This window comes from Bos indicus, chromosome 5 (assembly GCF_029378745.1).
Source record: "Bos indicus isolate NIAB-ARS_2022 breed Sahiwal x Tharparkar chromosome 5, NIAB-ARS_B.indTharparkar_mat_pri_1.0, whole genome shotgun sequence".
Classification (NCBI taxonomy): Eukaryota; Metazoa; Chordata; class Mammalia; order Artiodactyla; family Bovidae; genus Bos; species Bos indicus.
Genome location: NC_091764.1, coordinates 65,457,407 through 65,470,203, shown reverse-complemented (window position 1 = coordinate 65,470,203; position 12,797 = coordinate 65,457,407). Strand labels below are relative to the sequence as shown.

General features: G+C 35.7%; 1 protein-coding gene across 11 annotated transcripts in view; it reads right to left on the bottom strand.

Annotated features, from left to right (window-relative positions):
* The window catches only part of MYBPC1 (myosin binding protein C1), a 101,308-nt gene that overhangs the window by 50,250 nt on the left and 38,261 nt on the right, over positions 1–12,797 (bottom strand). For all 11 annotated transcript variants that reach the window (XM_070789624.1, XM_070789616.1, XM_070789621.1 and 8 more), the window contains 4 exons: positions 11,609–11,660; positions 9,476–9,532; positions 3,386–3,552; positions 1,732–1,864 (listed from right to left, as the gene is read on the bottom strand). In XM_070789624.1, the coding sequence (XP_070645725.1) occupies positions 1,732–1,864; positions 3,386–3,552; positions 9,476–9,532; positions 11,609–11,660 (409 nt within the window). The remainder of the gene's footprint in view (positions 1–1,731; positions 1,865–3,385; positions 3,553–9,475; positions 9,533–11,608; positions 11,661–12,797) is intronic.

Sequence of the window (12,797 nt, the reverse complement as noted above, 5' to 3'; positions counted from 1 at the left end):
TCCATGAACCCAATTTTATTCTTTTCTTTATTGCCAGCAAATTTGGCTTATAATTCCATAATATCTGAAAGTCAGAAATAGTCATTTAGATCTACAATTTATTATCCATATCTTACATAGTTTAATAAATATTAAACAGGAAGCCAATTTCTATCTTTATAACACTTAATGTAATACATATGCATATTTGCATATAATATTTGTCACTATTTTCTTTTATATATGATTTTTGGACTTCCCAGGTGGCACTAGTAGTAAAGAACACGCTTGACAATGCAGAAGACATAAGAGATGCGGAATCGATTCTTGCGGTGGGAAAATCCCCTGGAGAGGAGAATGGCAACTCACTCCAGTATTCTTGCCTGGAGAATCCCATGGACAGAAGAACCTGACAGGCTACAGTCTATAGGGTCGCAAAAAGTCAGACACGACTGAAGCAACCTAGCACACATATTTTTTATTCCAAACATAAAATCAGTACTCACATATTTACCAATGAACAATTTTTAACCTATTGTTGGAAAATACGGTAGGCTAAGATTTTTAACTCTTTACATTTTTTAAAGTGATCAATTCATCTACTCTATTGTGGGAGAGAAAGTTTATATTTTTCATTGATTTATTGAATTCACTCCTTGCTATCCCAGTGACATTTTATTGGGTGAATAAATGATTACACAATTTAAGCAATAATATGAATTTAATCATTAATATAGATGGTAATTCTATACAATGTGATATTATCTTAAATGAGCTTAAGAACTAGTATTATCATATATATCATAATTATCATGTACTGAAAAAGACCTTAAGTGGAAACAAAAACCTGAAATCCAGAAGACCGCATAATTTGATTATCTGTGATCTAGATTATGGATGGGTATATTAGGGCATTATAAGAGATGAAAGAAAAAGTTCTTACTTGGGAAATTCTCAAAGACTTCAAGAACAAAACACTAATAAACATTTTTCGAGATAAAAATAGCCAAGTAAAATTATGTTTTTGGTAAATTCAGGCTGCCTGCAAGAGACTTTTACCAGATATAAACATTATTATCACAAAGTCACTCTGAGAGCAGGATCACATTAAGAAATTGGAAACTACCTAATTGTTCCACAGAAGTGACGATTTTCAGGATTAAAGCCCTTTATAAATATACACACGTTTCCTGTTCACTTGAAAAAATATATTGGAGTTGAAAATCTTTCAGACTGAGAAGGATCTCTGTAATGTAGTTTCCTAATAGCCTAGCAATACCATCAGATATCAGGGATTAGCTTGTTTCCTTCATTTGGGAAAAGGGTCAAAAAACAATAAAACATAGGCTTTAGATGCTATTCTGGAAGAACAGAAATTGTCTACTTATAAGGTGTGATTCCCATTACAAGCTGGTATATCAAATACATATTTCAATTTTTCTCAAAAATTTCTTTAAAATTGGGTGAAGTTTGGCAATGCTCTGAAGTAATCACATATAACCTACAATGACACAAAATAATAATTACAAGTACTTGAAATAGTTTATATATAATTAAAACATAAGGCAAGGTTTAATTTATATAGCACCATACTTCAATGGTTCCAAAATACATAAAAAGTTTTTGCTGTCCCCTCATATGATTTTGCATCATACGAATATAAAACTAAAAGTGCTTTCAGGCATAGAAAATCAAGTCAAATTACTCTTTGATTTATACAGTTACTACTGATTATTTGCAAGTTTGACTTACTTTGTGCTGGGTCGAATTTCTTGACCATTTTTATACCATTTCACCTCCAATTTTGGATCTGCCAGTTCCACGACAAATCTTACCCTGCCTCCTTTATCAACCTGATATGCAGGATCAAGAATTCTTGCAAAAGCTAGTAGAGAGAAGATACAAAACTAAGTTAATATGTATATGCATATGATATGAATTTAAATAGTCAATCCGAAAACCTAAAACTGAATAAATTGATACAAAAAGAAGAAATAGGAAACTTTCGAATTATCCCTCATATTTTAGAAATCTGCATCAATTTATAAATAATAAGATGGTTTAAAAATTTTAGGAGAGTCCATATGCTTTTGGAAGAAACATAAGTAAAGAATTATTGAAGAGGCTTTAAAAATGATTGTCTTCATTCTTTGGGCAATGTATAATATAAAATATCCAAATGAAATTTGAACTTGAAGGACATGCTTATTCTCCTAAAATGATTATTTTTAGTTTCATTGGCATTATCTGTGTACATCTATCTTACAGACAGTTTTTTTAATCAAAGAATTTATGAGATACTTCCAATGACTCATGAGCTTAAATGGAATGTCTTCGACTGATGGAAACAGTAAGCTTATCACAGTTTTTGTACTGTGGAAACCTGCGCAAATATTGACATGCTTAAACATTAGGGTTACCTTAGCAGGTGTGGGACATGAATTCCCCATGATGCATCAAATGGGTGGAAGAATGTAACAGTAAAACAAACACAGAATCTACTCTACCTAAATAAGAATCAGGAATCTGAGAGTGACGGAGAGATGCAGCGGATGGAGAAAGGGGCTGCTGAGAAATTCCCAGTAACACAAGAATATTTAATACTCCATTATATACTGTGTCGGAGAAGGCAGTGGCACCTCACTCCAGTACTCTTGCCTGGAAAATCCCACGGACGGAGGAGCCTGGTAGGCTGCAGTCCATGGGGTCGCCAAGCGTTGGACACGACTGAGCGACTTCACTTTCCCTTTTCACTTTCATGCACTGGAGAAGGAAATGGCAACCCACTCCAGTGTTCTTGCCTGGAGAATCCCAGGGACGGGGGAGCCTGGTGGGCTGCCTTCTATGGGGTCGCACAGAGTCGGACACGACTGAAGCGACTTAGCAGCAGCATACATTGTGTCGCTGTAATGTACTTTTGTTACTTTAAACCTTCAGCAGCTGTCCACTACCTACTTTGCTGGAGATGTGCGGGGCAGTGAACTATTTCACCCGAAGCCAAGTTAACCAAGAGAAGCGTAACCCCTGCAAATTCCACTACAGCTAGTCAGACCTATAAACCCATTACGAAATAGGGAGGATTATCGTCTCCCCTCGGAGAAGGCAATGGCACCCCACTCCAGTACTCTTGCCTGGAAAACCTCATGGACGGAGGAGCCTGGTGGGCTGCAGTCCATGGGGTCGCAAAGAGTCGGACACGACTGAGAGACTTCACTTTCACTTTTCACTTTCGTGCATTGGAGAAGGAAATGGCAACCCACTCCAGTGTTCTTTCCTGAAGCCCAGGGACGGGGGAGCCTGGTGGGCTGCCGTCTATGGGGTCACACAGAGTCGGACACGACTGAAGTGACTTAGCATAGCATAGAATAGCATATCGTCTCCCCTAGGAGTGCTCAGACGTCCGCACCTGCACTCTTCTTTTCCACTCTGCGCATGCGCTTGAGCCGCCTGAGCATACCACGCAGGTCAGTGATACCGTACTGGAAGGCGATTTTCTCGTACTCGCTGGGTTTCGCATTCTTCAGCAGCTCCCACACGTCTACCTCGGGTTGTTCCTCCTGGGGCTTCACCTCCCTAAACGGGGAGAACCAATGCCTGGTTTAATAGCTGCCCACTGGCCTTTAAAGACCAGGAAAGTCGAGTATGGTACCGATTTTTTGGTTCAGCGCTAAAAGCTCTGTTTAAAGCCTGAGTACTTAAATAGCCAAGGAGAAAGTCTACTTCGCATGAAGTTTCAGTGCAACTTCTGGATAGTCAAAGGTTAGATCCGTGCACTTTCATTAACGCTCTCGTTTTTCTAGTTAAAAACACAGTATTAAGGAGATAAAAGGATTTCAGGAACTATCCTTACGCTATTTTTACTTATTTTAAACCTGAAAATCCAAATAAGAGATGAGATTTTGAGAAACTTAAAATATCAGTTTTCATCTAGGATTTAGATATTGAAATAAGGTTTAAGAACCAGAAGATTTTAGGTGTTGGTCCATGAAAGAACAATGCTCTCTGCCTTCATTGGTGTGCGTACCCTAACTCTGCATGGAGACGGTACAAATAACAGTATTTCAAATCTTCAGATTTTGCAAATAGCATTTTCCCTACCATGTTAGTAAATGTGTACATTAACCATTTTTTGCTGTTTTTTAATACAAAAAATATTTGAAACTGTGACAGCATTTGTTCTTTGTTTCTGTTTTGTTTTTTTTTTTTGGTTTGGTTGTTTTTCATATGACTTTTGTGTATACATATTATTTTAAAGAGAAAACTTTATTTTCTAAATTGTCAGAATGAAAAGAATGAGACTCAAAATTCTCTCATATTTCATCTTAAAGTACTGTCCAGAACTTTTTTGGAAGCAGTTTGGGTACAAACTGCTTTGAATCATGAAAATATAAATGTGAAACTATAAAGCAAGTCATAAAGGGGTCCATGAACAAGCTGATAGTAACTTAGTGTGATTATCAAAATCATGACTCTAAATTTTGACCACTGGCAAAAGAATGTATAGAACATATAAAGAACATATATAACTACTGTATACACACACATACATAGGATTTAAAGTACATACACTTATCTGTATTTTAAAACCTAAAAGTGAAACAAAATTCAGGAATAAACACTCTTCAGGGAAAGAGCCTTAGTTGCAAATGCTAAATATAATATAAATTGATTTCCTTAACTAGCTAAGAAGTTCTAATTCTGTTTAAGTTTAGTTGACTGTTTTTATGGACTAAGGTTAAACTGGAAATATTTTAGTGACTACTTACTGTGAATAATGCTGGTTTGGGTATGATTTTTCCAGGAAAACTGGTCAACACATCTTAAACATCAGTGTGAAAACAGATGCATACTATCATGATAGCAAATAATGAGTTACATATGTTTGTACTGTCATATTAATTATACCCATTTCAGAATTTCTTGAGGAAATACTGGGTTACAATCATAGGGAAGGGTAGGAGAATGTAAACATAACTTAGAGTTTAGGGTGGCGTTAGGCAAGGATGGCTTCTGCATATCTAATTTCCGTTGTCATGTAAGTCTTTTGCCCAATAAATGATGTTGAGGCACATCTGGATAATGGAAGAAAGTGAAAGGTCATTGGTCCCTCAGCGACCTTTGTGGAAAGGACTAGAAACACCATTAGGAAAATGTGCTTCTTAAAGATTCAAGATGCAACTCTTCATTTCACTGAAATGGTAACCAGGCCCTCTAATGACATGGGGAAATTGAAAAGCTTAAGAAAAGTGTCCTGAAGTTGAAATATTAGTAATAATTTGTCTGGTCTACTATATCTATTGCCTAAAAGCAGTCTACATTTCAAATTTAACATTTAAATATTTTGTAGGAAGTCCTGGAGAATTGCGATTAAAATGTGTATCTGTGTATATACATTTTTTTCTCCCTATGAGACTTTCCTCAATCCACTTTGTTATTGCTCTATTTTTGTCATATTAGCCTGAATCCCCACATTGTAAAATTATCCCATTCTACATTTTGTTCCATTTGTATCTCAACCAAGAAGAATTACCCACGTATTTCAAATATCCTCTTGACATTGGTGAAAAGATTTAAAGATGTCAATGATAAAGACAGACTAAAAGAGCTAACAAGAGGCACAAATCAAACACTGAGAATACCCAGATGTATAGGTGAATGTTTACATGAGGAAGTCACTAAGTAATAAAGACCATTTTCAGCGTGATTTCTTGAGTCAGTTTTGTTGATAGATTCATAAAACTGATCATCCTCACCACTTTTTTCATTAACACCAAAATACATCCCACTCTACCACAACCTTAATCCTATCATGCTTTGTATACAAACACAAGTAACCTCTTGTCTCTTTCTTTCCTCTCCACTACTCAGTTGAACCCCAAATTGCAAGGAGATGGATGCCTCATTTTGTACTGGAATATGAGGTCAAGGCGCCCATCTGTAATATTTCCTTAACTCATTCAGAACACATCTTTACTTACCATGGTGGCTGCACATGACCATATCTGTATGGCTACATTAAATTTCAGCAGGGAGAAAAATCCAAATTTCTCTAGGCACTACTGATCCCTTTCCAAGAATTGGCATAGACCTATATAACATTTACAGTACTTCCATCTACATCAAAATTTCCATAACTTAACAATCCTAGTGAAATACAAAGCTGTTATAGAAAATTTTATGTAGAATAAAACTTTAAAGTATTTATATAGGTCAGGTCTCATAACAAGATACTGCCCAAAGACTAACTGTGATTTATCTAATGTCTATTTGGAATATGCTAACTTTGTTCAGGGCAGGGAGATATTTCGTTGTATAAAGATGTTGGTGGTAATGATATTTATTCTCATGAGGATTTTGCCACACACTCTTGGAGGAGTAGAAATGTTATTACCACATGTTATTACTATAGTGAAAACACATGCAATTCACAAATTAGTAGGAAAACACAATGATTTCCAAAGTTATACTGGTGGATTAGTATATAGTATATTAAATGAATATAGTCTTATGGTGACAACAATCTAATAATGAGTCAAAATCATAATTAGGGGATGTAAAGAAAATGAGAAGTAGAGACATGTTGACTGCTCAGTTTTTTCTAATAATTTTTTTCTTTAGTCATTTTGACTATTAATTAGATTTCTTTTACTCTGAAAACTACTGATAGAACTAGTGTGTTCTTTTTTCTTTCCTTTTCCTTTTAATCAGACTTGGCACTTAATAATCTGTTACATTTTTATTGATTGATTATGTGTGTGTATGTGTATTTTGTCACTTTACTAATGTCAACTTAAAGAAATTGCACAATGTGAGAGCTATGAATCAAGTTTTATTTGGGACAAAATGAGGACTGCAGCCTGGAAGACAGCACCTCAGATAGCTCTGAGAAACTGTTCCAGAGAGGCAGTGAGGAAGGTCAGTATGTATGTAATTTTGGTGAAGGGGGAATACACTTAATCAAGCACATATTTTTCTGGAAGATTTCTGCTAGTCTCATGAAGCTTTTGCTAGTTATGAGGAACAGTCATTATCAGGAATGATTTTAGTGCTTTCTAGATATGAGGAGATATGAGAACTGGGCTCACAAAATCAGCTCCTGAAAAATATCTGAATATAACTATCTGAAGACCTGTCCTTCCAGTTTTTCTTCCAAGCACAGAGTGCCTCATTTCTGCTCTCCACCCTGAACTCCTTTCAGGGAGTATTGAAAATCAGCACATAATTCAATCTTTGTAGAGGAAGATGGCAAGTGCAAATTAAATAGTTGACACTAATGTAAGTTCTTCAAGGGAAAATGTCACATTTTGAGGGGAAGTGGATATTTATTTGACACCTGTATGAATCCAGTCTCTTACATTTAACTTAATTCTCACAATAATACTCAAGTAGTTTTTATTCTCTGCATTTACAGTTGTGGAAAGCAAGTCTCAGAGAGGACATATCACTTGAGCAAAGTCATGTCCAATAAATGGGAAAGCCCAGACTCAAATCCATGTTTTAACCACTACCTTTTTCTTCCCATGAATATGTATTTATATCTTTCCATGTACCAGGCGCTGGAAGGCATTGGATTTCTTTTCCTCACCTCAACTAATGTTATGGTCTACACAAAGAAAGCATTTAGCATTTTCCTGGTTGATTAAATGACTACAGAAAAAAACAACCCCAAACCTCTTGTCTTCCTAAAGTTTTAGCTTGTTATAAACTTATAAGGTGCCAACTTCCCAGGCAGATTTAGGGTGATGTTTCTTATGTGGAGTCACAGGAAGTGTGCTGATTGAGAAAAGGGAACTTGTATGTAGGTCCCTGCCCTCCCTCAAGTTAGCTGTATGACTTGGGGTAAGTCATTCAACTTCTCTGGTCTTTGGTCTCTCACTTGGAGAACAGGAAGAGTGCAGCTCATTTAAGGTCACTTCATATTCTATTGCTTTAAAATACTTTGGGGGAATTAATAAATATTATTGAGACTAATGATTATTTGAAGTATCCAGAGAAGGAATGATGTTTCTGATACTGCCAAAGTCTATTGATTGGCGAATATCCATTTGGTTATTAATAAATGGCACCTGTTAATGTTTCTGTTCTCAGCCTAAATGTTTAGAGCTGGGGGTGAATGTTTCGTTCACAGGGGTTTGAATAAAGCCACCCAACTAAACTGAGAATGAACACAAGCCTATTTATTACCGTTTTTAATTTGTTTTGAAGCATATCTATACCTATGATTTTCAGTAGACATAGAAAGCAGTAAAAATAATAAGCGAACCTAGAAAACTAAATGAAGTCCCATATCAATATTATATATCATTAATTTAGAGTTGTAGTTTTACTGTTTATTCACAAATTTGGTACATAAACACAATCCTAGCAAAAGTCATTTTCTTTATGTTTCTTCTGTGCTATAGTAACTATCTATATATGTATATCTTTATATATAACATATATAATATAGTATATTTATGATTATGTATATGCATATATGGGCTTCCCAAGTGGTAAAGAATCCACCTGCCAATATAGGAGATGCAGGTTTGAGCCTTGGGTTGGGAAGATCCCCTAGAGAAGGAAATGGTGACCCACTCCACTCTTCTTGCCCGGGAAATCCCATGGACAGAGGAACCTGGTGGTCTACAGTCCATGGTGTCACACAGAATTGGACATGACTGAGTGACTAAAAACAAAAAACAAATATGCATATATAGGGCAGAAATTCTATAAAATGGTTGTGTACTAAATATCCATAATGAAAATTTATAAATTTTATTGCCAGAGAGTACAAAGTTAAAAGAACATGAGTGATAATACTAAACACTTATCTCCATTTCACTACTATTTTATCCCTTCAAACAATGCAAATTTGGGGCATTTTAAATATCTCTGAAATAAGAATGTACCTTATAATCAGCAGTATGTCACAATAAGCTATTTGGACAATTTTTTTCATTGCTTAGTGGTTTATAATACAGCTATATATTAGCATGGTGTCTTAGATTTGATGAAATACAGTAAATCATCAATACTATGTTAAAGTAGGTGTGTATATATATATATGTATATATATATACACACACACATAAATATATACATTTGCTGAGACGTCTACCAAAATTTTGAAATTGACTTTTCAGTCAAATATCAAAAGCAGGAGAATGGAGGCTTTATTTATTCAATCATGATGAGGGATCATGATTGAAATAATCGAAATCATGAGAGAAATAAGAAGTTTTCAGGCATTTAAGTCTTCTGTCTCAGTTTTCAAATTTCCTCATCCCCTACTAAGAAAATATGTGAAGACTCATGAAACATTTAAAAAGAAAGTAAAAGCATCAGCTAAAATATTTAGCAGATTAGTACGCAGTTGTTTCACTGTCGCTTAGTCAACGCTATTATAATATTTCATAAGCAAAACACATTTTAAGAACTTTAAACTTGACTTCTCTGAGTGGATATCTAAAAGATTTCCAGGCCAAAGCACCTCACTCCATCAGTGGGTTCTCACCTACGTTTCAGGAGACCACTAAAATCAAGTTCCCCTGCATCGTCTTGACCTTCTCCACTGTCATTAACAAAAGAAAAGCAAATCTGGGTTTAATGCTGAGACACATATACAACAGTTCCCCCAAACACTCTACGTATAATGTATATGCAATGTTGTACTAGCACACAAATCATGGGACTACATCAACACAGTTTCTTTTCACACAAGTGACATTTTAAATTTTGGAGGATGTACTTGTGGAAAAGTAAACACAAGGAACTTGTGTTACTCTACAATTTCAGAAGACACATTTTTGTAGATTGCATATGTAAAACTGCTTGGATTTGTGTTAAAACAGAGTAACACAAATGCACTTAAGCCAAACAACACAAAGTACTTTGTTTTTGCAAGTTAGGGGCTCTGGGAATATCAGTGTGTAAAAAGCAAAGGACTTTTGCTGATCTCTGTTACTAAAGTCATACAGAGATTGGCTTGGAAGATGAAGTGGACTAGAGTCAAATATATAAGTACAAAGCTTATATTCAAAGGTAACCTCTTTGTGTCCATCAATAGACGAATCAGGTAATGTGATACCAACGTAACATAAAAACGGAGCTAGTGCAGAGCTTTTTAAAAGATGCATTCCTTTCTCTTGAAAGGGAAAGTATTATAAGCTTTTCATTTTCTTGTTAATATTTATACAATTTAAAATGTGTTTTCCAAAAGTTTGTCTTGGAATTGTTGAGCCCTTTCCTAGGAGTTTTTAAAAGTGTTTTCCTGTGGAGAAATGCATCTTACTTTAGGCATGCAGCCACCTTCATGATTTCATATAAACTCTAAATAGGAGCTATGAGCTGACATTTAAATGGTGCTACATAGTTACTTATATGTTTAATTTTTTAATGAAGATTTTGTTTCCTGCGCTTTACAAATGTTAGTTATGGTTTCTAAGAAAAGAGTCTGCGGGTTTAAAAACAGCGTGTATAACACGTGAGTTATCAGAATCGAATTCAAATAATGTGTCCTCAAAATTTCTTTAAAGCAGGTATTTGGAAAGGCCTATTGACATAAACACATTTCTATTCTCTTAAAGCCCAAAACTAAGTAGATGACATCTTTCTCTCTTAAAAGAGACATAAGTAGGATGAACCTAGTGTGAGATCTATGCGTTTGCTAACCACGGGGTGAAGGGAAGGTAAGAGATTTTGAAAGTTATGACTTTAAAATATACAATGGACTGATCAGGACATACCACATATCTTTTAAGAGTAATTACAATGTTCATTACTTCATAATTTAGACAGAAATTTTGCCTTTTGTGAACAAGGCTAAATCATTGCTTTATACTAGTTTGGGATGACTTTCCTTACTCAACAAAATTGTTATTTGGATTCAGTCTTAGGAAGAACAAAACATTTCCTCTCATTAATGAATTTTTATTTTGGAAGAATTCTAGATAAGTAAGAAGTACAGAGAAAAAAATAATACCAGGAAGAGACTAGTCACATTTCTCACAGACTAAAAAATTTTTTTCATTTTTCTTCTTTGACTTTATGATTTTTCAGCCTTGGTGGTTGCAAAATAAATCAGGTAAGTATCTATATTTTGCCTTTCTACATGTTCCTTATTCCAGCAGACTCAATGGTCTTTCATTTAGGATAATCCCATACTTAAATTGTGCTAACTTTAGTAAGGAGCTACTTAATTGTAGTTTTCTGGGCATATAGTTTAATAGCTCTGTATGTGATTCCTAAATAAAAAGCAATGTAAGTTTTCTGACATTACTTAACTGATGCTATATGAGATGTGTATTGGTATATATCTTTCTGGGCCATTTGGCAGAAAATAATGCAATTCAGGAAGAAGCCACATATGAATAGAAAGAAAATGTCTTTCTAAGGCAACTGTGAGACCTATAAAATGAGTGCTTCACTATATTAAGAATATTCTAAAAAATTATCAGCATATACACAATATGGCATTAAGCCTATGGCATCTCTAGAAAACTAACTTCTGAATATTCGGTATGTTTGACTATAGTGAAAAGACTTGATCTTCTTTAAAATATAGAGTGTGGAGGAAGGGAACATGTATTTGAAAATCCTTTACTTTCATGTTTTACAAAAGATACCTAGATCCCTCTTTTGAAGTTACCTTCTCTTGAAAGCAGATCTGATGTCAATGTTTGGAGTAGTCCCAGTAGATTCTTTGAAAGGAAAGAAGACAATAAAATAAACACCCATTAAGAACCCAGTTTTGTGTTCAGTTCCTCTCCAGGCTGTGGGGATTCTTCAGAGGGAAGGAATCAGGTGAAGGGGGTCGGGGAGGGGTGGCTCTCCTCCTGGGGGCTGAGCTGCTGAGACAGCAGAGCTTATCTTCCCTCCCACACAGTCAGTGATGGGACTTTAGGAGTTCCCCTATCCTGTTGTCATTCCACCTGTGTGCCCAGTAGAATCGTCCAAGGAGCTTAAAAAAATATCAGCGTCTTCATCTCCCTGCTGAAAATTTTGATTCACCAGATTGAGGATGGGCACCCAGAAATCAGTATTCTTAGAAAGCCCCTTAGGTGATTCTCAGATGCCTGGCCAGGTGAAGAAGCAGTGCTCAGGACCAGAGTCCCACTTAATACTGAAATCTCGACAGCAACTCAACCCATGGTCATTCATCCTCTTGACGTTTCTCAGACTAGGACTCTCACAGCCGTCTGTGGTGTCTATATGGCTTTAAGAAAGAGCTAGTGCTAACGTGAATGCAAAATTCACCTTCTCATAATTTCCACCTTTTGATTCTAATCTGGCTTTCCCTCTTTCTGTGTCAGCCCTTCTGTGATTTATTACAATTAATCATAAATGCTGGACTTTCTTCACCTACACATTCAAGGTGAATGGACCATGGTTCCTGGATTCTTCATCCTCCCAGTTACCCTACTCCAGGAGGGATCCCAGTGGTTTTACAGTGCCTGTGACCAAAGGCATGACCCCCAAACATGGAACAAGTAACATGTTACAGAGAGCAGTAGCACTTCCTAAACCTAGATCCTACCACATTTGTAATGCTCTGGTTTTAAATTGCATCAGCTTTGTCTAAAAATACAAAGCTATGTCACACTTTTGATTTGTTACCAAGTCAACTTTCCCTTTGTTTACTTATTGAAGTATTGCTTTTTTCCCCGAATCTACATATATACCTTTAATTTATTCTTATCAAATTCACTCTTGGCAGTACGCAGAACATATAGATGAAGAATGTCCATATCTGACATTAGTCCTTATAAGAGAAAATTCTCCCTTCTACCTGGGTTTCCTGACATCCTTGTCCCAGGGAACTTTATTTTCAAAATCTC